General features: G+C 46.8%; 6 protein-coding genes across 7 annotated transcripts; 4 read left to right on the forward strand and 2 right to left on the reverse strand.

Annotated features, from left to right (window-relative positions):
• The first annotated feature begins 303 nt into the window (after nucleotides 1-303).
• Nucleotides 304-2708, forward strand: ghitm (growth hormone inducible transmembrane protein). The gene is made up of 9 exons (XM_061264783.1): nucleotides 304-417; nucleotides 617-780; nucleotides 900-1002; nucleotides 1100-1211; nucleotides 1407-1548; nucleotides 1620-1728; nucleotides 1841-2029; nucleotides 2093-2264; nucleotides 2337-2708. The coding sequence occupies exons 2-9, from the start codon at nucleotides 637-639 to the stop codon at nucleotides 2422-2424; spliced, it is 1059 nt and encodes a 352-aa protein (XP_061120767.1). The 5' UTR covers nucleotides 304-417; nucleotides 617-636; the 3' UTR covers nucleotides 2425-2708.
• Nucleotides 2709-3889: 1181 nt separating this feature from the next.
• LOC133143041 (cadherin-related family member 1) lies at nucleotides 3890-9475 on the forward strand. 2 transcript variants are annotated; one of them, XM_061264780.1, is made up of 18 exons: nucleotides 3890-3950; nucleotides 4150-4152; nucleotides 4235-4330; nucleotides 4421-4566; nucleotides 4627-4677; nucleotides 4750-4839; nucleotides 4917-5003; nucleotides 5532-5648; nucleotides 5717-5860; nucleotides 5932-6010; nucleotides 6083-6183; nucleotides 6249-6452; nucleotides 6546-6698; nucleotides 6790-6954; nucleotides 7025-7092; nucleotides 7584-7812; nucleotides 7913-8167; nucleotides 8936-9475. In XM_061264780.1, exons 1-18 carry the CDS (start codon nucleotides 3890-3892, stop codon nucleotides 9473-9475), a joined length of 2589 nt encoding a protein of 862 aa, XP_061120764.1. The 2 variants fall into 2 exon arrangements, with proteins under 2 accessions (XP_061120764.1, XP_061120763.1); XM_061264779.1 differs by lacking the exon at nucleotides 4150-4152.
• A 1363-nt stretch (nucleotides 9476-10838) lies between these two features.
• On the reverse strand, nucleotides 10839-13277 carry LOC133143099 (leucine-rich repeat, immunoglobulin-like domain and transmembrane domain-containing protein 2). Its single transcript, XM_061264857.1, has 3 exons — nucleotides 12999-13277; nucleotides 12141-12922; nucleotides 10839-11831 (listed from the first exon to the last, which is right to left on the reverse strand). The coding sequence occupies exons 1-3, from the start codon at nucleotides 13106-13108 to the stop codon at nucleotides 10993-10995; spliced, it is 1731 nt and encodes a 576-aa protein (XP_061120841.1). The 5' UTR covers nucleotides 13109-13277; the 3' UTR covers nucleotides 10839-10992.
• A 77-nt stretch (nucleotides 13278-13354) lies between these two features.
• On the reverse strand, nucleotides 13355-18732 carry lrit1b (leucine-rich repeat, immunoglobulin-like and transmembrane domains 1b). Its single transcript, XM_061264781.1, has 5 exons — nucleotides 18598-18732; nucleotides 16866-17113; nucleotides 16014-16474; nucleotides 15576-15881; nucleotides 13355-15443 (listed from the first exon to the last, which is right to left on the reverse strand). Exons 2-5 carry the CDS (start codon nucleotides 16985-16987, stop codon nucleotides 14386-14388), a joined length of 1947 nt encoding a protein of 648 aa, XP_061120765.1. The 5' UTR covers nucleotides 16988-17113; nucleotides 18598-18732; the 3' UTR covers nucleotides 13355-14385.
• On the forward strand, nucleotides 18426-20246 carry rgrb (retinal G protein coupled receptor b). The gene is made up of 7 exons (XM_061264784.1): nucleotides 18426-18654; nucleotides 18724-18880; nucleotides 19165-19286; nucleotides 19370-19523; nucleotides 19579-19696; nucleotides 19761-19874; nucleotides 19949-20246. Exons 1-7 carry the CDS (start codon nucleotides 18579-18581, stop codon nucleotides 20093-20095), a joined length of 888 nt encoding a protein of 295 aa, XP_061120768.1. The 5' UTR covers nucleotides 18426-18578; the 3' UTR covers nucleotides 20096-20246.
• A 2044-nt stretch (nucleotides 20247-22290) lies between these two features.
• Nucleotides 22291-24023, forward strand: slc18a3b (solute carrier family 18 member 3b). The gene has a single exon (XM_061264854.1). It carries the CDS (start codon nucleotides 22291-22293, stop codon nucleotides 23878-23880), a length of 1590 nt encoding a protein of 529 aa, XP_061120838.1. The 3' UTR covers nucleotides 23881-24023.
• Nucleotides 24024-24270: the final 247 nt, after the last annotated feature.

A 24270-nucleotide genomic window follows, 5' to 3' on the forward strand; every position in this document is an offset into this window, starting at 1 on the left:
TCTAGTGGGGTAAACTTTGAATAAGTGTCGATGCATTTGCACAAAGAAATGGACCTCAATTTACAAATGCAACCAACAAGTTTTAATAATTTTAATAATAATTTGCATCCTCTAATGAGATCAAATTATCAGAAACATCGTCAATCCCAACAACCCATTGTAAAATAAGCACAAGAGTAAATATTAAGCCTGAACACAATTATTACATCACTACAAAACAGTAAATTATTTCTTTATTACCTTCTGTATGACGCCTTCTACTCGACGTTTAAGAACTACATTTCCCAACAACACGTCGCTCCGCGATGACGTCACCGAGAAGCTTCACGAAGCTTGCAAAACACTTGCGTCAGAAGCTCGCGCAACATCATTCTCCGTGGTTAGATCTTGACCACAAGGTGAACAACGCACATCTTCGTAAGTAACATTCATTTACCGCATTATCGATATAGTAGAGCGTAATTTACCAACGTTTGCATAGTTGATGCATTCAGACTTTGTCTCTGCGTCACATGTCAATAAAGTGTACGTCACGCAAACGAATGTTCGATTGCGTTTGTCAAGGCTTCTATTGTAGTTTCGATATTTATCACCGAGCTGGGTGTTGTTTTTCAAGGCTGACGAACAAACGAAACCATGCTTGTGGCAAGACTGACATGCCTGAGGAGCCTCCCCCCGCTCGGCGCCGGGCTCCGTCCCGGGCTAACCAAAGGCTCCGGCGCTGTAAGGACGTTCACCCTCAACTTGAAGCCATGCCCAACCCACTTCACGCCCCAGCAGGTAACTCACCCTGTGGTGCAATGACAAACCTGTTCGGATTCTAATACAACAGAAACGTTTCCAGTCTCACAATATGTTTCAATAAGTTCTGCACTGGAAACTTTCTTTGTTTTGCCCAGGGGTTTTCCTCAAAGGCCAGATTTGGTTTCCGCCGGGCGAAGACGACCAGAGATCAACTCAAGGAGGCGGCTTTCGAGCCGGCCACGGGCACGGCTTTAAAAAGTAAGAATAGCGGGAAGAGGAGGGAATTGCTATGTTTCTGGAAAGAGTAGCTTGCCCTGTAAACAGACCTCGTCTCCTCAATGTGATATCTGTTCAGTTGACAGCATGGGAAGAATGATTCTAGCTGGCGGTGCAGCAGTGGGCCTGGGAGCTTTATGCTACTACGGCATGGGCATGTCCAATGAGATTGGTGCCATTGAGAAAGCAGTGTGAGTACATAGTGGCTCATTCAATGCTACATACTTAGCTTTATACTGTTTCCTTGTAACTTATTACATTTTGCCTTACCTTACAATTACATTCATTTTACACTTTGCTTTGTTCCTTCATTTTTGAAGGGTCTGTCCCTATGCTGCACAAGTTGTTTAAATGTTTTGTTTGTCTTTTCCCCTTCTTTTGTGCAGGATCTGGCCTCAGTATGTGAAGGACCGGATCCATTCCACTTACATGTACTTTGCGGGCAGCGTCGGACTGACGGCTCTGTCCGCCGTCGCGGTGAATCGAACCCCGGCGCTCATGGGACTCATGATGAGAGGCTCCTGGATAGTGAGGATCACTGCAAAGAACATTAGGGTATCAGCGTCAGTGGAGTCACAGAGGCGTTTTATTCCTTCCAGGCTATCGGAGCTACTTTTGCTGCTATGATCGGCGCTGGCATGCTGGTCCGGTCCATTTCGTATGAGCACAGCCCGGTGCCCAAGCACCTGGCCTGGATGCTGCATGCAGGTACGTCGATACACCACTAGAGGGCAATAATGTCTCAAATAATGTTGCCCAACCTCTACTGAGGAGGCAAGGCACACACAAATATACTTGCTCTGAATATTTTTCCGTCTAGGTGTGATGGGTGCTGTGGTGGCTCCGCTCACTCTCCTGGGTGGACCCCTGATGGTGCGGGCCGCCTGGTACACGGCAGGTATTGTGGGCGGCCTGTCCACGGTGGCCATGTGCGCCCCCAGCGAAAAGTTCCTCAACATGGGCGGACCCCTGGCTGTCGGCTTCGGGCTGGTCTTCGCTTCCTCTATTGGTGAGTGCACACAAACAAGATGGATACTCGAAGTTGGAAGATGACATCTAACTCCACGGGCAGGGTCTATGTTCCTGCCACCCACCTCGGCGTTCGGAGCCGGCTTGTACTCTGTGGCCGTCTACGGCGGCCTGGTCCTCTTCAGCATGTTCCTGCTCTACGACACGCAGAAGGTCGTCAAGAAGGCCGAGACGCATCCGTTCTACGGAGTGCAAAAATACGACCCTATTAACGCGTACGTCTGAGCCAAACGGCGACTGAGTAGCGTCTTTTGTTTTTGCGTTAATCGTTCTTGTGTTCTTTCCAGCTGTATGGGGATTTACATGGACACCCTGAACATCTTCACCAGGCTGGTGATGATCCTGGCAAATGGTGGCGGCGGCAGAAGGAAGTGAACAGCCAAAGGAGTTTTCTTTTCTTTTTTTTTCTTTCAACACTTCCACAGAGCTATCTGGTGTTTGGAGTTAGCAACAAACAAGGTGTTTATCGCAAGCAGTCTCTAAACACGTGGTAAAGAAGTTGTAACAAAGCACTTAAAGGCAGAGACCTCAGTCATGGTAGAATTGATTCCTTTCTGCCAGTCATCCATTAACATTTTGTATTTATTGTCGAAAACGGATCTGTTCGGAGTCTGTTTGTAAGGGAACAGTGGAATTCAATAAATGATTCATATTGACAACATTTGTCCTTGTTTTGACTTGTAATTTAGGTCAATTGATGCATTCTAGTTGTCTCAATCACTTTATTAGTCCTTAGTAAATGTTCATCAGACCTTAGTCATGGTATATTAAAATAAGTTAAGACTACTCACCAAGTGACGATGCATAATAGACATCAGAAACGTTTGCACAGCAACACTGTCACCTAGTGGTGAATTGTAAGTATTATTAATATGCATCATAAAGGAAACTTGAACCCCAAAGCATGTTGATACTTAATTTTCAGTCTTCTGTGTATTTGGACTTTAATTTTAGATTTTGTAAAGGCAGTATTGATTACCTTATTTATACTTGCTTTTGCATTACGCACGCACACACGCACATAGAGTGCAGATGACAAAGGCTTAGGGCACATAATAATCCTCTTGTCCACCATCTGGTTGCTCCGCTCAAATTAAAGCCTCCCAACCAAGCAAGGACACTCGTAGCAGATGCAAACAACTGCAGCTAAATGCGATAAAGGTGCACTCATCTGGATCCCACAACTTTACATTAACGACACACATTTAACTGTTTCTAATGTTTAACTTGTCACTCCTCATTCGAACCTCCCCATGTAATGTCTACAAAACCATACTTTATAAACGTTACTAAAAAACGTTAGTAACTAATCACTCATTTGAATTATGAAAGCATGCAATGCGTCAACAAATGCAGGTGGTCCTGAATATTTCCAATCCCGAATGATCCTGCATTGTGATTGGCTAACGTAATTGAGCGTCAAATGCTATTTTTGTTCCACACTTGCTAATTGTCAAACCTCCCTGACACCAATTAAACATGTTAACATTGGGCTAAGGTGTAAAAACTCTGCACATGCAATCAATATTTGGATGCAAATCAAATGCCCATGAAGCTCTACACTGACAGAATTGGTGCCAAGAAGCAAATTGGATAGGCTGCTAAAAAAGAGCAGTGTAAGAGAGGCGTGGCTGACTTTTTGTGCGTATGCAAAGGTGTGAGCTGTGGCGTCGGCAGCGTAGTATGCGCAGAGAAAGGATGCGTCACTGGATTAGCGAGTCCCAGCCTTTTCTTGAGCAGCCTGAAGAAGGGCACACAGCTCGCCGCCCGACCAACCAAGCGCCCGCCAGCCCCCCAAAGCCTTCCACATGAGCCAACCGGGCCTCGGTGCCCCACCAGGATGAAGCTAGAGAAGAAAACGTCGGCTTTCACCTTTGTTCTCCTCCTGCACTTCAGTTTGGGTAAGGCTTGTTTTCATTTGCGCATGGATAAGACTTCTTAGGCAGGCGCTTAATCCCTTCTGGGATGGTCCATCTTTAGAGCGCCGCTCTTCAAAAAGGTTTATTTTGGATTTGAATTCGATGAAAAATGTCATTTGACACTTGAATGTTCCCCATTGTTTTTCCTCATCACTGCTTTCGCCTCCTGCTTTGTTTCTAGCAAGTAAGTTACTCTTAGGGACAAAATCTAACGATTATCGGTGTCAATGTTGCTCATTTGATCCTCACTCGGCTTTCCGATGAAGGACAATCGGACTACGCTCCGTATTTCTACGACAATGGACCCAGCGGTACAAATGGGAACATGGCTTTGTTCAGCATCTCTGAGGACACCCCGGTCGGTACGAGATGAATTTTCTACATTATCTGATTCGATTTGTTTTTGTCGGACGGATGATTGATAACGTGTCTTACCGTGCTTTTATTTCCAGGCACGCAGATTTATGTCCTCAACGGCAGCGATCCCGAGGGCGATCCCATCCGATACGGTCTGACGTTCCAAATGGGCTCCACGGAGTATTTTAGGGTGGATCCCAAGTCTGGAAACGTGACTCTCGTTCTGGAGCTGGATCGAGAGGTGAGTTCTTAGGGTGATCTCGGGAAGTTTGCTGCAATTAACAAAATGTTTATTTTGTAGGAACAAGATGAGATTTCTGTGCTCGTTAGTATCACGGACGGGCGGAATAAAGTAAGTAAGCAAAGGCGGGTTACCATTGTCCGAAAGGCGAGAGGTTTTAGTTGTCTTGTGTTTTGTTTTCAGGTGGTTGAAAAGGTGAGAGTGTTTGTCACCGACGCCAACGACGAACCGCCCCGGTTCCAAAACTTGCCTTTTATCGTCGATATTGCCGAGGTAGGACTGATCTGAAACGATGACAAAAGTGTATCAAAAATAGCAAACATTTTAATGGTCGTTTTGTGCTTCTTCAGGATGTCATAGCTGGCAGCAGCATTTACAGAGTCCTGGCGCGGGATAAAGATCTGGGCTCAGGAGGCAGCGTCTCCTATTCCCTGCAGGTGAGCTTCCAGCCTTCACAGTTATGCAGATGATCATATTGAGCGTGAGAAGTGGGATTTATTTTGCATTTGAATTTCCAGAAATCCAAAGCTGCCCTATTTCGCAGAGGCACACTTTTGTCTTGATCGGATTCCGGTCATTTTCTTTCTTTTGAAATTGGATTTTCAGTTTCTTTTTTTCTTTAGTCCAGTTTGTGGGGGCAGCACACAAAAGGGGGGGGGGGGGACAGCGAGACTTAGCGCACCGTCGCTTCCTCCGAGTTAGACGAGTTTGGGATGAAAAGAACAACAACAAAAAGGTCATTGGAGTGATGGAATATCGCGTGGCGGGAAAAGATTAATCTCATACCGAATGAGCAGTTTGTAAATGTGTGACTTGCGTGGATTAAAATTTAATTACATTTTGCATTGACAGCTTAACAAGGGTTTACGTTCGCTCCGTTCCAGCAAGCCAACACGAGTGACAAACGTCTGTCATGTTGTCGCTGATCACAGTAACCAAAATTTGAACCCCTTGTCTGTCATCAGCCGACGCCATTCTCCAAGTTCGCCATCGACGCCCACAGCGGGATCCTGAGGGTGAAACCCGGCGAGCGTCTGGACTACGAGACCACGCCCACGCACTTTGTGACAGTGGTGGCCAAGGTCAGACAAGTCAAGGTTCACAGACCCGAAGAAATTCTAATAAAAGTTCCTCCTACTGTTTTCCTCAGGATGGAGGAGGAAAATACAAGGGCAAACTTCAGGTTTTGTCCTCCACAGCCACCATAACGGTCAACGTCCTCGATGCCCAAGACATGCCTCCATCTTTTGTAGGAACGCCTTACTTTGGCTATATCTACGAAGTCTCCGTTCCTGTAAGTTTTTTTGCGGTTGGCTACACTAGCCCGGAACGACACACGAGTTTGATACGACTGTTGTCATTTAGGGCTCAGAGGTATTCACCGTGTACGCCAGAGACGGGGATCAAGGGAATCCCAATCCCATTTATTATTCCATCATCGATGGTAAAAGCAACGTCGTGCAGTGGGATGACTCTTGACCCATTTAGCCACGATAACGCAGAAGGTCTCTTACAGGAAGTGACGGCGTCTTTGACATCAACAGCACCAGCGGATGCATCACCTTGACAACGCACCCATCACTGCTCAAAAACGAACTCTACGAAATTAAAGTCAAGGTAGCTTCTGAAAATATTGACATGAACAATTTGGTTATTTATGAGCGCGTAACGTTCCCAACCAGGCATCTGAGGTAGGAGCCCAAGATCTGCTTCAGGACTACAACATCGCCGTGGTGACGGTACGAGTGGTGGATCTCAACAACCACCCGCCCACATTTTACGGCGAGAACGGGCCGCAGAGCAAGTTCGAGGTCACCATGTACGAGCACCCTCCGTCGGGCGAGATCCTGCGCGGGTTTAAGATCACCGTTAACGATTCTGATCAAGTAGGTTGGCTCGGACGCAGGCTTGTTATTTGGATGTAATCCCTCCACTTTCTAGCTTCTTATCTTCTCATGTCTGTCATTTTTCTTCCCAAGGGGGCAAACGCCAAATTCAAACTGAGACTGGTAGGTCCGAGCCGTGTTCTCCGAGTGGTGCCCCAGACAGTCCTGAACGAAGCCCAGGTGACCATTATCGTGGAGGACACGTCCGGCATTGACTACGAAAAGGGACCAACGCTCTCATTTAAGGTCGGGATTGAAAATGATATTATGGCATTAGGATATTTTATCCATTCGAGAAACCTTTGTTTATCAATAAAATGAAGTATTATTATTACAGCTATTGGCGGTGGAGCTCGACACTCCGGAGCGCTTCAGCGCGACGGCAGACATTGTGATCAACCTCCTGGACACTAATGACAACACTCCCAAATTTACGTCAGAGTATTACATCGCCAGGGTCGCAGAGAACTCGCCCGGAGGCACCAGTGTTTCCACTGTTACAGTCAGTCATCCTCTTTTCTGACATTTGATTCCAAACCACAATCGAAATTTTATCCTGCTTCTTCCGCCAGGCGAATGATCCCGATTCAGGACCCTGGGGTGAAGTCAAATACAGCATCTATGGATCAGGATCAGATTTGTAAGTAAACTAGATTAGATGTTTAACTACTGCTTTCGCACGTAGAGATCTGGGAGCGACGGTCCTGATCCACGATTAGCGTTCCGAATCGAAAAGAGAAGAGGAAAACCGGTTTATTCGGCTACAGCGCTATCCAAACAGCCTCGCTCCTAAGATGGCTGCAAGATTCCCGCTCATCTCCTAATTGGATTGGGGAGTTAAAAATAGTCGGCCATCTCGCGTCGGAAGAGCCAATTAACAAACAGGCTGACAGCTGGAGCCCGAGAAACGGGGTTGTGGCAAGGCGAGAACGTGTACGGGTGTTAAAGTGCAAATTTATGCTCCTCTGTAGGCGACCACCTGAGTTCATTGTGTGAAAATTAGCAGTTTGCGAGAGACTTGTGAGTTATCACAGTGAATAAAATGGAAGCAAGCCTAGTGTTGAAACACATCCGGATAAATAACGTATTTATTTCGTTAGCCTTTGGTGAATTTTAGACAATATCGCGCAGGTTTTCCATCCACCCGTCGACGGGCATCATCTCCACGCAGCCGTGGACAACGTTGGACGCTGAGGTTCGCTCCAAGTTTAACTTCTACGTGAAGGCGCAAGACTCGGAGGGAAAGTACAGCCTGGCCGAGGTCTTTGTCACCGTGCTCGACATGAACGACCACTGGCCTGAATTTGAGGAGCCGCTACTAGAGAAGACTATGATCATCGGAACGCCCGTCAAAGTAGAGGTGCGTGGTGAAGTATTTAATAGGGTGTGTACAAAAGAGGAATACGGTCAACTCTTGCTCGAGTAGATAAAATGTCCGACTACGACCGGTCCGCTCGCAGGCGGTGGACGACGACGCAGAGTCTCCAAACAACGTCGTGGAGTACTGCATCATGACGGCGGATCCCGACAACGCGTTTGACATCAACGCCGAAACGGGCGAGATCAAGCTGAAGCCGTACATCAAGTCCATGGAGATAGTGAACAACATCACCATGGAGAAGGCCTGCAAGTGGTCGCTGGTGGTCGAGGCGCGAGACCAAGGTTCTCCGTCTTTTAGCACCACCGCCGTGGTCAACATTGACATCACAGAAGCGGTAAGGCTACGCTAACTCTGGACGCTCGCGGCTGCTGCTATCGCCCTTCTGCATTTATACGCAACTATACATGTTCACCTATGTTTTCATCACGTCATTCCGCATGTTGATGATTGTTTGTTTCTGGTCTTGTGTGTTGTGCATCGTGCTTTCCAGGTCAAGGGACGCGTTGTTTCGTACTTCCTGGGCCTCAGCAAGCGTCCGCTGACCGTTTTTGGAATTTGTTTCGGCCTTGTCGTGACCTTCGTTTTGCTAACCGTCTGCATATCCACAATCCTGTACTGTAACTCAGTGAAAAGGTCCAGAATCAACCCGGAAAGTAACTATATCAAAGTGGTTCGCAGACCCAAGTGAGGGAAGGGATACCTTCGTGTCCCGTCTTTGTTTCTCGGTTTGCTCGGTGAAGGTCTTAGGGCGTGTTTGAGAGAGGTACAAAATATATTTCCGTTTTTCTAGTTCCATGGCCGCTTGTCGCCAGGCAGAACTTGCGGGAAAGAATCGCGTGGGTAGTTTCGAGACTGACTGATGTAAATGGCAGAGCTTTTTCCATTATAGAACAAATTGCTGCCAAACATTTTCCATTTGGCCTTAAAGTTTTTCTTACACAAACATGCCCCAGGGCTCTGGTTTGTGACGGACGCATCATCCATCATATCAGCTCCATGCCAAAGTCAAATCGCACTCCTCTGCCAGTGCTTCGCTTATCAATCTATCGCTCGCTTCGAATGACGCTTGGATGATTCCGATTCTATTTGTGATCTTTTGCAGATTCCTCTAAAGGGGCCTATGGCGGCCTTTTTAATGAAAAGCAGGGACAACCCCATGAAAGCGTTGGGCATGCTTACGTTCATTATTAGCTTGTTGGTAGGAGCGACCGTTCTCATCTCTACGGCTATGTACATGCGCAACGCCAAGTCCCAAAACAGGGTGACGCCTGCGCGCCGCATCATCAAGAGGAGACCCAGGCATCGGCAGCCCTGGAGTTTCAACATGTCCGCGTTTAAAATTCGCAACCCCTCCGAGAAGTTTCTCATGGAGGATCTGGAGGGAACTCCCAAGCAGAAGAGCGGCAATCAGAAAGCGAGGCCGCCACCGCCACCCTGCGCCCCGTGTCTGCCCCCGGCCAACTACCGACCCCCCGAGTGGTCCCGTGCTGTTCCCACCATATCTGGAGCCTTGTCCTCCAAAGGCTCAAAGAAAGGCAACTCGTGTCGTCGCAAGGAGGGCAATATGAGCTCTGCGCTGGTTTCCGAGTTGAAAATGAGGCTGGAGCAGAAGATTATAGAAAACAATCAAGGTTACTATTAAGTACTCACATATTTAAGATAAATTGAACATCAGATACAAAATACATTGGTAGCTAGATTACATCTTTTGATCTGTGATATTAAAAATAGTAAAAAGGCTATTTTGACCATTTAAGGCAGTGAAAGTAAAGATAGCCAGAAATAAATACTTATAGCAAAGTACAAATAACTCCAGAGAGCAAAAGATAATCATCACACTGCCATCTCGAGGAGGATCGCATTTTACCCAGATACTGTCTAATACGTTTCTGTGACTGCAAGGAAACACACATCTCCGTTCTGTTATACCCCCCCCCCCCCCCCACACACACACATTTATATATAAATGTGATAAAGTGCTACTGTTGCTAACTGCTTATAAGCCGACATTGGTTCTGACAAAAATAGTTTCGTGCAGCAGCTTCCTTTTTTTTTTTTTACTATTTGTTTTATGTAACGCACGGACATTAGAAGTTCACATTAGAATATTTTAGGAGAGCTAAATCCTCTCAAAATCACGCCGAGAACTTGCGCTTTTTGTACAATTACCATGTGCCACGGTCGTGTTGCGCTCAAACACAAGCTAGCTCACAAGGTTGCGTTTATGTAGTATTGAAACACATGCTTTTATATTTGTTTTCAATGTGTGCACAAAATTGTTTGTATTTCAACTGCATACAGGTTGCTTTTTTGTAAGTACGCAAAAGAAATGGAATCAACATCAAAATATATGAGCTACATCCATTTTCATCAATGCCTTCAAATGTAGGCAATTTAAATGTCATGTGATTGTTGTATTATATAATACGTGGAAAAATACAGCATTAACTATAAGACACACTGCCTGGTCTTTGCATGTGACATATTTGTACCGTCTTTGTATTTGATTGATTTTGAATAAATATTTCAACGAAATAGAGTCATGTTTTTGTGGGTGTGCAGAGGTTACGATTGCATTTTTAAAACTATTATCAAATAGAACAAGGCAGAAGAGAAAATCAATGGTAAATTCTCAAACATCATTTGAATTTGTTTTTTCCTTACCAATTAATGTGCAATCAGACCTGTCAATAAATAGAAATATCATGTCTCGCTGACAAGGGTTCAGGGAGGAAAAAAAACAAACAAAATCACTCTAATCTTCTTAGCAGTGTATGGATAAATGCACGGGAATATAGCGCTTATGTAACAAATCCTTAATAAATAAAAAAATAAAAAATAGAATCCCTGGGCATTTGTGTGGCTCATTTTAATCCAGGAATGATACAAACTGTACATTATTCATGATTTACTCACATTTGGTATCAAAATGGGAAAGTAAATTGGATGTTTATATACATTAAAAAGTAATTATTAACAATTATTGCAAAAAAAAAAAAGGCAGAGTTGTTGATTGATTTGTGACGGTGCTCTGTACTGTGATTGACGAGCGACCAGTGGGAGGTTGTTGTCCACCTTTCATCCAAAGTCAGCCGAGATAGGCTCCGGTTCCATGTGACACTCAATCAGATAAATGGATCGATGGAGGGAGTGGTTGATTTAATACAGATAGGCCGCACTTCCTCCTTTGCATCTGTCGTCAGACTTCTGCTTCTTTTTGGCTTTTCCTTGCAAGTCCCTGCATAGGACTTCATCACTGGCCACCTGGAGGCTGTCGAACGCGCCCAGACTGTCTATCCCCTGACTCTCGGGACCCTGACTTTCCACCCCCTGAAACTCAGCCTCCTGGCGGTTCCTATTGCGAGACCACAAATATGGCTTCCTCCACAGATTCCCGCAGCGTTCCGCACAGCTAAAGCGGGCCTCGGTGGTGCAGGCGTACATGCCGACCGGCACGGACAGCACCATGATGCAAACGACGACTACGATGTGAATCAGACGCTCCCTCTGCTCCATCTCGCTTACGTCACTTCCCGTCACAAAGACGACACACTGGCCCTCCCTTGGCGGGTGGTTCTTCAGGGTCACGCAAACCTCGTACTTGGTAACGGGAAGCAAATCGCTGACCGAGTAGCTGTTGATACCCGGTCCGATGTAGATGGTCTCCCTTTTGGGTGAGTCGTACTTTCCAAAATGGATGGTGAACCAGGTTTCGGACGGGTTCTCCATGGCGGCACGCCATTCCACGGTGATGCCGTAAACCGTCTGCTTGGCGATGCGGATGTCAATGGAGGTGTTCTCATCCGGGGAAAGGATGGGTGAAGGTGGCAGGAGAGGAGCGGAGTTACTCAAAGCGCTGATGTTCACCGTGATCTCAGCAGAGGAATTGCCAATGAAATTGCTGGCCAGGCAGGTATAGAGGCCTCCGTTTGCTAGGTACAGCGAGGGGATCACCAAAGTGGAGTTGACAGTCTCCTCGTCGATGCGAGTCACAGTAGCTGTATAAAGAAAATGAGGAGATCATGTCTCTTCATTTAAAACTATCTGTAGTTACGTAAATATCTACATTTGCTAGCAATTAACCAATGACCACAAAATGGTCACTTCCAACAAATAGATCAGTATCTTCAAGAAGTGGAAAAAAAAAAACTAGTGTCCTACAATAAGGTCCTATTCTTATTTAAGTCATTTGACATTTACTATAGCCTGTCCCTAAAATCTAGATCAGGTCACTAGCTAGAAATGTGGTTTGAGTGCTTTGCAACCGTTTAATGGACAACAGTATAAAAAATAAAACACAATCTTACCAGTAAATCCTCTTATAATCTTCTGACTGTTCATCCACTCAATGCTTGGGCCCGGCCTGGCCTTGACTAAGCACGAGAGCGTTACGTTGGCTCCTGGAGGCACGTTGATGTTAGTCTCCGGGGCAGAGGCCACGGGCTTTGTGCATGTTTTCAACTGGATCTTGTGGAAAAATGTGTCCACTTTAGAGGCGGGGCCCGAACATAACAAATAAGAGTTCATGAGAATGATGGGAGGCCTGACCGCTTGGATGAACTCCACGAAGCCTTTCAGGCGGCAGTCGCACAGCCAGGGGTTGTCGTGAAGCGCTAAGACCACATTGGAGACCGAGCCCTCCTTTGCCCAAACTCGCTCTGCTTTCTGGTAAAGGGGCCAGTTCATAAATACATCTTTTGATATAACACTAAGCTGGTTGAAGGATAAATCTAAGTAGGTCAGCACAGGCAAGTGTTTTAAGGAATATTCTGGTAGGACGTCGAGACGATTGTGTTTCAAGTCCAGAATTTTGAGTCGCGGCGTGTCCTGAAACGCAGTCCACGGAACCGAAGTCAGCTTGTTGCCCTGCAGCCGCAACTCGGTCAGGTTGGCCAGCCCCTGCAGGCTTTTGATGTCCATCAAGGTGATATCATTGAAATTGAGCCACAGGAACTCCAAAGTACCCAATTTTGAGAAGGATCCCAGCGGGAGCTCCATCAGGTGGCAGTTTTCCATCCGGATCTTTGTGAAATCGCGCGGGATGTCCTCTGGAATTTGGCCCATGTACGTTTCCATGCAGAGCAAAGACCTAGGTTTAACGACCGGTGAGAGAAATAAGGCGTCTTGAAGTATAACCTAGCTTTCACAAATTAGGGTCGACTCACCTTCCTAGGGTCTCATCTACGCAGGAGCAACCCTTCAGACAAGTTGACGATCCGGGAGTGATGAAGTACATCAAAAAAGAAATGCCGAACGCAACACAAAAGCCATCCATTTTCCGAGAGGACCATTGGAAACAAGCCTGTTAAGTGCAGGACGCGGCATGGACAGGCTATGTGACCACAAAGCCTATTAGCTTAAGATTCCTTGACGTAACATTTAAAGCAGACAACGGGATACACAGGACGCACTCGGGTGTATTTCAGTCACAGAGTCTCCACTTTGAACAGACTCATTTGAGCTGTTGTCTCAGAATTTTACAAATACTCGGTCAGCCACTCAGTGTGACGAGGGCATGGGCGACAACAGAAGGCCCGTCTGCATAAGTGGGCCGGGCCGGTTAGCGGTGCCAAGAGAGATGGCGACAGATGTCTGGAGAGGACAGTAATCTGACCTCGATAAAGCCCATATCTCATTGAGCCGCGAGGGTTTGAACACTGAGCGAATCTCGTCAAGGTTCCTAAAAAGTTGCAAACGGTTTTGTCGTAAAGAATTTTTGAACATGGCCACAAATCAACATTCAGGCCAAAACTCTTGCTTTAGTTGTAGTAGCACTCATCTTTGCAGACTGCTCAATCAGCAATTTACTCAAAAAAAGTACAAGCAAATTTGAAGCCTCATTTTCCCCTCACTACCAATAAGGTACATTAGTGCAGATTGTACTTCGGGCAGCAGAAACCAATTCACTCTCAAAAAAGAAGAAAACCACATGGGCAAGCCATAGGAGTTGGTTTAATAAAACGTTCCCCTGAACATTTGTCTGGAACTATTCAATAAAAATAAAAAGTACTTGTGTGTTTGCTGATATCCACTCATGTTGTTTCAGTCCAACATAATGAACAATCATGTTATCAGTATATAAAAACAACTTTTATTTACATACAACTCTTTCATATACAGATGTGTTAGTTGACAACATATTTACATATTAGAAACTGTGCAAGCTGTGTTGAGTTTTGTTTGGAAAACCTGGCACGTGACGACGGACAAAACAGACTAATCGACGTCGGTGTTGCGAAATATAATTGATGTAAAGGTTTGTACACAGTGCAGAGGTTACATTAGATCAAATATGTTGTTTAGGTTGAAAAGATGAACTGTCACCTTTTAGTAAGAGGTCCCAAAACACATTTATATACATTAACATGTAAATAACCATTTCACTGTGTATCATTTTCCTTTTTTTATACATATATTTAGCTTTCTTCCACAAGTCTGTAAGAAGTTGTTTCATCCAGTGGCAAATGAGCTGTCAAGTTCCTTTCGAGGGATCAGATTTGACAACTCCAGTCTTAAAGTGCATCTCCCACAAGTTGAGGCAAATGTCGAGTTCTAGCAGAAGTACTCATTAGGTGGGCCCTCAGTCCTCGTTATGGCCTCGGAATCGACGCTGGACCTCGCGGAAAGCAGCCGGTTGGACTCGTCAGGGGTTAACCGGGTAAGATACTCGCCTTCCGTCCCTTTAGTTTTGGACCCGGGGCCCAGAGTCTCAAATGTGACATAGGAGTCCTGTATTTCCTTGGAGGGCTGGCCGAAGAGCTTGCGGCAACGCTTTTTAATGGCGCCGCAGCAGACGATCAGAGTGAGAGGCACTGCGATGACGCAGGCTACCGTGATGACCACTACGTTGATGAGTTTCTGGGTGCTGCTTGCGCTGGCCGCCTCATCCGTCGAGAAGATTACGCACTGCTCCTTTTTCGGTATCAGGCCTTTGACGCAAACGCAAGCGATGTACTTTGTTTTAGGCACCAGGCCGTCGATGGTGATACGGTTTTTGCCCGCTCCCACGTTTATCCGACGCATGTCCCGCTCGCCGAACACGGCGTATAGGACGCTAAACTCGGTGATATTTGTGGACGTGGGGGCTCGCCAGTTCAACGAGACGGTGTGGTCGGTATCGCCGATCACCTTCACCGAACGCACCACTCTTTTCTCAGGGGCTTGCTGTAAGGATGAGGCGTTGGCCACCATGTTACCCAAAGCAACCTGCTCCGGCTTTCGAGGGTTCGAGCCCCGGCCTCGTCCTCGGGAGCCGGAGGAGACGCTATAGCTCTCGACCTCGTACTTCCGGGTGACGCCTTTGCCGTCGAGGGGTTGGATGACGGGCTTGCCGGGAGAGGTCGTCGGGGGAGGGACATACCTAGCGATAAGCTTTTCCTGATACGCGGCCCTCCCCACACCGCCGGGCTTCTTTCCTCTAGGTCTTTTGGCAACCGCACCGCCTGCCTCTTCAGCACGAAACGTGTCTGTGATCACCAAGGAGATGATGGCATCTGCAGTTCCCACAAAATTGGTGGCTTTGCACACATACTTTCCCGAATCCCTGTAAGAGACTGCCGGCACACTCAAAATGGACCAAATGAGGCCCTCCTGTGAGATCTCTTGCTGAACTGAAAATAAGAGAAACGGTTGGCAGGGTTAAGTAGATTGACACAAAGAGAATAACTTTAAGCTCATTGACACTCGCGCGGAAATAGATGCTCTAATCTTAGCACTTCTGGATTTAGTTCAGGAGAACTCACTGGTGCCGTTGATTTTTTTGCCATCAGCGCGGTTCCAAGAAAGCTCAGGGATTGGAACGCCAACAGTGCCGCAACGAAGCAGGACGTTGTTGCCCAGCGAACTCCGGACACGCGCAACAGCGGTATGCACCCGAGGGCCCTGGCACCTCTGCAATTCCGCTTCAGTAAAGAAAACCCCAGACAGACTCTCCGGGTCGGAACATCGCAGCCTGGGGTCTATTAGAGCGACCGATGACCTTGGGGACTTCTGGAACTGGACCAGATCATAAAGCCGGCAGTCGCATAACCACGGGTTGTCATGGAGGCCTGAAAACCAAGTGCGTCACTGAAACCTTGTTGCGTGTAGGCTATTACAAAGACACACCAGACTACTAAAATGAAACTAATTTGCCCTTGTGGTGACTAGGCACAACAAGTCTCCTGATTCAAGAAACTCACCAAGAATGAATTTGGAAGAATCAGCTTCCTGAAGTGGTTTTACACTTAACCAAAGCGAGAGGACATCTGCAGGGATGGTGGTGAGAGTGTTGCTAGATAAATCCAGATAAGTGATGTTCTTTATGTATGCCAGGGCCTCGGCGGGCATACTGGAGATCTTGTTGTTGTGCAGGTCGAGTAGCTTCAGATTGGGCATATCGCTCAGAGACTCCCACGGGAATGAGGTGAGGGCGTTACCGTCCAGCCTCAGCTCGTCCAGGTTCGCGAGACCCCGAAAACTGTCCACGCTGAGAGAACTCAGGGAGTTGAAAGACATCCACAGAAACTCCATGCTGCCGAGGTAGCGAAAATCGTCGCTGGAAATCCTCGTGATGGCTGTCTTCTCAATGCGTATTTTGGAGGTGTCCATGGGGAAATTTGGAGGAATGACGGTGATCTTGGGATCATTGCAAAGGACGCTTCTGCAAGTGGGGGGGGGGGGGGGGGGCAATTGTTCAACTCTTTATGATGATGTATAAATAGATTCAAAACATGGTTCATTTTAGCTCAAGTAAAGCAGATGTTTTAGCACTTAGCAGATTTTGTACAAATATTGTTTTTTAGCATTTGTTAATTTTGCAAAAAATTTCAAACTGTCGCAAGATTCAGATCAAAAATAGCATTTACTTGAAATAAACAGTTCAATAAAAGTAGTGGAGTATTGTCCTATAACAAGAAAAGCAGATTAAAGGGCAACTCCGAGTTAATCCTCCACTACTGAAATGACAAAAGCACCAACATGCTGTCAATTTTGCATGTAAGATAAAAAATAAAATAAAAATCCATAAAAAGAAGAAAATATCTCGTCTTTACCTGGCTTTGGAACCGTCGCTCAGTTTGTGGAAGAAGCAGTTGCACTGTGCAGGGCACGAAGTGCTCATGAACGGGAAAATAAATAAAGCCACGCAAAACGCACAAGAAAAGTGTCGACTCATTTTGGTTCCCACGAGGCTCCTAAATGCAACAAACTACTTCACTACTAGAAATCTATTTTTCTTCAAGGGGATGTGAGATGCATGGTGGTCCGTCAGTTCCATTCTGCTCCGCCCGCAGTCAATCCTCTGATAAAAAGGATGCGCTTGGATTATAGACGCAGGAGGAGGAGTTTGAGGTTATTTCCATTCACACGATTACACCAGGGCTATCCCGAAAGCTGATAGGCTGCACACTTGTCCCTTTCATTTTCTTACCAATGTTGACATTTTTACAGACGCACAACTGGAGCATGCTGGAGAATCCTCAAGTTTCTCATAAAAAGTCACTATAAATTTGATTTTTATTGAATAATTCCAGAAAATGTTCAAGGGGACATTTTATCATGTGGCTTGCACACGTTTTTCTTTTTTTTTTGTCATCCATTTATGTTTTTACGAAAGATAAGCATCTTGATGGGTCTGTAAGTCTTATTACTGAGTGAATAATTTACGCAATCTTTTTGTACTGGCCTATTTTAAATATGTTACAGTTTTTAACAGGTGCAACATTTTGATACACAAAACAAATCCTTTAATCTAGTCATCTTAGTCTTTTTTTAATATATCTTTTTTCAAATTCATTTTCTGCAAATACCAAAGAACTGTCAAGAGCACTGAAACTTATGTGGGCATCATCATAGGGGCGAACAACCATGATACAACTATTAAAACATCAACCACAAAATCCACATTTTGATCATTAAAATATTCATCAGTAGCAGATGATACCATTTTTCGTAGGGTTTCAAATTCAAGGTCACCAGTACGTGACGCTGCTGCACTGCCCCACAAAAAAAAGTCCACCGAGAAACATCATTAATTCATTTGTTGATGAGTTGGTGATAATCTGAGCAGATTAATGCAGTTGGCAAACAGACGCTCAGCAAACAATTTCAAAATAGGGGATAGATGAGGGTCAACTTTCCAAAAACATCCATCTATTTACGAGAGCACTTACATGATGGCCACGAGGGACTTGGAGCCTGTTCCAGCTGACTTTGATAAATATTTACACATTCCCACCAAATGGACATTTGGATTATTTAACTCACCAAAGAGGCATTTATCACATTAGAGGGCTTCCACTCATCTTGTAACACCTTTATCTTGAATATGAACATGTGTATATAACATTTCAAGCAACTGCTGTATTGTTTTGCACTATTCTTAGTTGTTTAAAAACGACATACATAGTTAAACACAGTTTTCAAAAGTTTGGGGGTGCCAGGACTGTTTTTGTTGACATAACTTGAGTTTTTATTTATTCATTTATCTCACATTTTAGGTCATGAGAGATAAAGAACCCAAAATGTCCGACTAAATAAGAGCAAAGGGTTCTTGTTAGGACATTCTTGGGGGGATTGCAGCAGCACCGAGTAACAAATCTTAAGCACATTGTTCTGGTCTTACCCCCTCCCGTTCATGTGACAGAAGGGCAACACAAAGCTTCACTTTGTGGGAGGAACACATAGCCAGAACAGTTCAATTTACTCTTCGTGTGCGGGGTAAAGTAAATAAGTTTAAGTGGGGGGAAAGTTCGCAAGTAAACAACATGGCGGCGTACACGTTACCTGACGGCTTCGCCGACTTCGACATGTTCTTGTTCGGCTCGGCGCTTTTTGTCGGCGGTAAGTGGAAACGAGGACTCGGCGCACATTTGTTTTGACCGGTTGCGACTTTGGACTGTGCACCCACAGGAGTCCTCGGGTTCCTCCTCAACGTCGTCACCGTCGCCTCCTTCCTGGGCGTGCGGGAGATGAGGACACCAAGCAACTACCTGGTCGTCAACTTGGCTCTGGCCGATATTTGCCTCAACGTGAACGGACTCACGGCAGCCTACGCCAGCTACCTTCGGTCCGGTAACCCCGAACATGGGAACCTTTTCATTTGGTTTAAATTTGTACTAGTACTAATATATCTTAACTCTACTAGTTTAGTAGACAAGCCCCGCCCCCTAAATAAATAAACAAACCAAAATAAACACAAGTAAATAAATGAATCATTTATCTTGCAACATTATGCATAATGCTGTGCTTTTAAAATAGGAAAAGAAACTGTACTGTGGAAGGAAAAATAACATTCTAAAAAAAAAAAAAAAAATCTTATATTTTGTATGTGTGCCTCTGTTACAAATGTAGACATTGGCCTTTTGGCCAGAACGGATGCGCCTTGCACGGCTTCCAGGGGATGATCGCCGTCTTGGCGTCCATCAGTTTCATGGCAACCATCGCTTGGGACCGATATCACCAGTACTGCACCAGTGAGTTCAAAATCGGAGTTGTCACACGTGTTTTTTGGTTTGATGAATTGTACTCATTTAGCCGTTACCTTATCGCCACGCAGGACAAAAGCTCTTCTGGAGCACGGCCATGGTGATGAGCGCCATCATTTGGGTCCTGTCCATCTTCTGGGCTGCGGTCCCTCTCATGGGCTGGGGCGTATATGACTTTGAGCCGATGAGGACCTGCTGCACGCTGGACTACACCAGAGGAGACAGGTATGAGAGGCACTGATGTATAACAACATACATTAACATGCGATATTCTCTTCAGGGACTTTGTCACCTTCATGCTCACGCTGGTGGTGCTCTACTTGACCTTCCCTGCGCTGACCATGCTGTCGTGCTACAGCGCCATCCACAAACACTTTAAGAAGGTCCATCACCACCGGGTAAGCTGGGCTCTAAGGCCATTCGGGGTGACAGTGATTTAAATTTGGACTGCTCTGTTTTTAGTTCAACACCAGCTTGCCATTGAGGGTGATGCTAATGTGCTGGGGCCCTTACGTCCTCATGTGTATTTACGCCTGCTTCCGAGACGTCACGGTTATATCTCCAAAGCTACGAATGGTGAGCAAAATGAACCCAGACTTGTCGTATTTGAACATTCCAAGCGCTCGAAAACACAACTCATTCCGTTCTAGGTGCTTCCGGTGGTTGCCAAAACGAACCCCATCTTCAACGCGCTGCTCTACTCCTTCGGCAACGAGTTCTACCGCGGAGGCGTGTGGTACTTCCTCACCGGGCAGAAAATAGCTGAACCGGATCTGAAGAAGTCCAAGTCTAAATAGACGGAAAAGAAGACTCGGCATCATCGTTTCATGCTCAACTTTTGCTGACATTCTTATTTAATGAGCCGTGACATTTTTTTCATGTACTATGGCACGGCTCAATAAAGGGTGGGAAACACAAGTGTACCTAATAAAGTGGCCAATGAGTATAGTTACTGTTGAAATCACATGTGAGAGGTTCAATTAGAAATGCTAAGAAAAGGTTGCATAACAGATTTGAAATGTTAAATTAGCCACGATATAATCCCCATACAGAGTTGACCGAGTGCGTGGCGAGATTAGCGTGTGACATTCTTAGAAAAACGTTCGCAAAGTGAGCGGCTGGACTAGTGATCCAATTCAGTTCCTAGCCTGAGTAAGAAGCAGCACTTAGAGCTCTAATCGGAATAAGAACGGGACACCTAGTCATGGACGGATATAGCCGGGCCGTGCGTATATGTTTGCGTACCCTAGAGGAGGATGGGGCGTCGCAATCTAAAACGTATTTACACCTGAGTCAAAATGAACTAGAGTGAATAATCGCGTTTCACAAAACATATCCGGCTACTTGATCCTCAGAGTGCAAAGGTGAAAACCACGCAACTGGAGAAAAAAAAAGGGTCAAAGGTCAAATGACGTCAGCGTCTGCAGGTTGGATCAGTTGACCAAAGCGATTACGTAATGCTGCTACTGCTGTAGCCATGATGCGGACTTTTCTTGAAAGCATTTGCAAAACGATTAGGCGACAATGGGATTATACGTTCACATGCGTCAGTGGTTTGTGATGCGAACGTGTCGTCTGGAATATTCATTAAAACCTTCCCCCACCTCGCACGCCCGATGTACCACGTGCTAGACCTCGTTATTATATTCTGTTGTCTGTCCTAATCCCCTCTGTTGTTGCGTCAAAATCTCAAATGAACACAATCTGGGCGGCCTTGCATTTGGTACCCGGGACGAGTTGCAAGTCAACGTTGGTTTTACCGTGTTTTGCCCTGACCAACCAATCTGAACTTGATGATGTCATCAAGGGCCACGGCTCTGGCCCTGTGAGGATGAATTTTAAATCAGATTGGTTGAAGAAACGGTCCTATTGCGAATAAATGGTGCTTACAAAGTACAGTATTTGGATTTTTGGTCTTTTCTGCCCTCTAGTGGCTTAAAGTAATTTGCAACTCAGCAATACAATAGCCTGCGTACAACTATTGTACAGGGGGGAAGGAAAAGGACAATTTATGACAAACCTTTGCAGAAAGAGTGCCGAGGATGAATGTTAAATATGAGAAAAAGTAAAATTGTAATATTTCATGATAAATGGACACTCGGGTCACAATATGTACGACTACACAAGTTATATTTAAACAGTTACATACATAATTGCTTAGATTTGCAGCAGAAAACACGTCACTACCTCTCTTTGTGCAGATTTAAAAAATAATAATAATAATTCAAAGTACAGTGAGCGTTAGTGTGCATCTCGCATTTTATACCACAAGATGTTGCCAGAGTCACATCCACCAAATTTCTACTTTTGCCACGGTAAGATTTTTTAAGTCGCACCTTTAATGTTTTGGATTGGAGAAGAAATATTCCTAATATTTTAGTTTGAGATGAAGCAGTACTTATAAAAGCATAAACGCACACACAAATAGGCCTATCTGCATTTGCCCTGATGACAAATCCAATGGGGGAAGAGAGTGCACCTCCAAAGTTAAGCAAATATTCTTATATGTTCCTTTCCGAGGGAGACATGCATGGATGGCTTGGATGTCTCCCATTGGCTGAATTGAGTGCTGCCAGGATGGGAAATTAGCATAAAGGGGGCAAAGTGTTGGAGGGATCCACTTGGCGCAGGTCTCGGATGCTGATGTCACATCTAAAGAGGAAGGAAGGTGGGGAGGGGGACAAAAAGGCACCAAAAATAGCTTGTTAATGTGCACCAATGGCCACGGAGGCACCACTGATGCTGCCTGAGCCAAGCGCAAAAGTGCCACAGGTGAGGATGGAAGACTCTGCGCGTCCTCGGTGGCGCCAGCAAGCTGCAGCCAAATCCGCCGCGTGAAAGGGAAAAGCAGCACCGAGAAGCATGGAGGGAGCCGAGGGGTGTGCGTAAATTTCCTCTCCTTTTACGCACGGGCGAGGAGGTCGGGGTAAGCGCGCCGATGAGAGAATCTTGCACAATTTGACTCGAAGAGGAGAAGAAGAAGCACATTATCATGAATGCCGACGTGGGATCGTCCGGGTTGGCCAGGTCGGCCGCGGTCAAGCTGTCCGAGATGGGCGCGCGCACCAAACAGCTGGGCACCGCCATGCAGGACCCGCACCAGCAGCGGCGCGTCATCCTGGTGATCGTGTGCGTGGCGCTGCTGCTGGACAACATGCTTTACATGGTCATCGTGCCCATCATTCCGGACTACCTCGCCGAGTTGGAGAACGAGCAGTCGGAGCACGTCCACGTCGTGCTGCGCCCCAACGGCAGCGCGTACAGCAACGGCACGGGCGCCGGTCGAGACACAAGCAACAACTTGGACGTCCAAATCGGAGTTCTGTTCGCGTCCAAAGCCATCCTGCAGCTGCTGGTCAACCCCCTCAGCGGCACTTTCATCGACCGGGTGGGCTACGACATCCCGCTGCTGATCGGGCTGACCGTCATGTTTCTCTCCACGTGCATTTTCGCCTTCGCGGAGAACTACGCGACGCTGTTCATCGCCAGAAGTTTGCAGGGTCTGGGCTCCGCGTTCGCGGACACGTCGGGCCTCGCCATGATCGCCGACAAGTACACGGAAGAGGGCGAGCGCAGCCGGGCGCTGGGCATCGCGCTGGCCTTCATCTCCTTCGGCAGCCTCGTGGCGCCTCCCTTCGGCGGGGTCCTCTACGAGTTTGCCGGCAAGCGGGTGCCCTTCCTGGTGCTCGCCTTTGTGTGCCTGGCGGACGGCTTTCTCTTCCTCACCGTCATCCGACCCTTCAGCAACAGGACTCGAGAGAACATGCCGGTGGGCACCCCTATCTACCGGCTCATGATCGACCCGTACATTGCGGTGGTGGCCGGCGCGCTCACGGTGTGCAACATCCCGCTGGCCTTCCTGGAGCCCACCATCGCCAACTGGATGGAGAGCACCATGCATTCCACGCAGTGGCAGATGGGCCTGACTTGGCTGCCCGCCTTCTTCCCGCACGTCTTCGGCGTGTACATCACCGTCAAACTGGCGGCGCGCCACCCCAACTTGCAGTGGTTCTACGGCGCGCTTGGCCTGGTTATCATCGGCGCCAGTTCGTGCACGGTGCCCGCGTGCAAGACCTTCGGGGAGCTCATCGCTCCGCTGTGCGGCATTTGCTTCGGCATCGCGCTGGTGGACACGGCGCTGCTGCCCACTCTCGCCTTCCTGGTGGACGTGCGCCACGTCTCCGTCTACGGCAGCGTCTACGCCATCGCGGACATCTCTTACTCGGTGGCGTACGCCATGGGGCCGGTGGTGGCGGGCCAGGTCGTGCACAATCTGGGCTTCGTCCAGCTCAACCTGGGCATGGGGCTGGTCAACGTGCTGTACGCGCCCGCGCTGCTCCTGCTGCGCAACGTCTGCCAAATGAGGCCATCCTACTCGGAAAGGGACACCCTGCTGGAGGAGGCTCCGCAGGGGCTGTACGACACCATCCGCATGGAGGAGAGGCGGACCAAGAAGAAGAAGAAGAAGGAGAAGGGCTACAACTCGGCGGGCAACTGCCTGCCGGTGGACGAGAACGGCTTCGACGCCTTCAAAGCGCAGCGCTCGCAGTCCGAGGAGTCGTCCGGCACAGAGTTCACTTGAGGCGGGCAAACTACACGGGACAGCCCCTCCCTCTCCCTCCCGCGTGGATCTCACCTTGTCAAATTCCAAGTTATGTGCAATATCAAACACCCAATCACCAAAATTACAATGGTATGAGTGACTTTTTTTTCTTGGTTCTATATAATTTCATTGTGAGTTTGATTATTGTGAAAGAAAAAAAGGTGCAGATAAATGTGGGACCAAAAATAAACAGCACACATCCACTCGTACAAAAAAAAAAGAAGCCTATATATTTTTTAGTCCTTTTGTTTTTACTTGAAAGGGTCAGATTTTATCGCTGGATAACAACAGGGCCTGCCGCCATCTAATTTCTATCTTGTCGGGAATTAAATGTATCAGCACAACTGGATTTGTACATATGTGGATAAC

Source organism: Syngnathus typhle, linkage group LG18, assembly GCF_033458585.1.
Source record: "Syngnathus typhle isolate RoL2023-S1 ecotype Sweden linkage group LG18, RoL_Styp_1.0, whole genome shotgun sequence".
NCBI lineage: Eukaryota > Metazoa > Chordata > Actinopteri > Syngnathiformes > Syngnathidae > Syngnathus > Syngnathus typhle.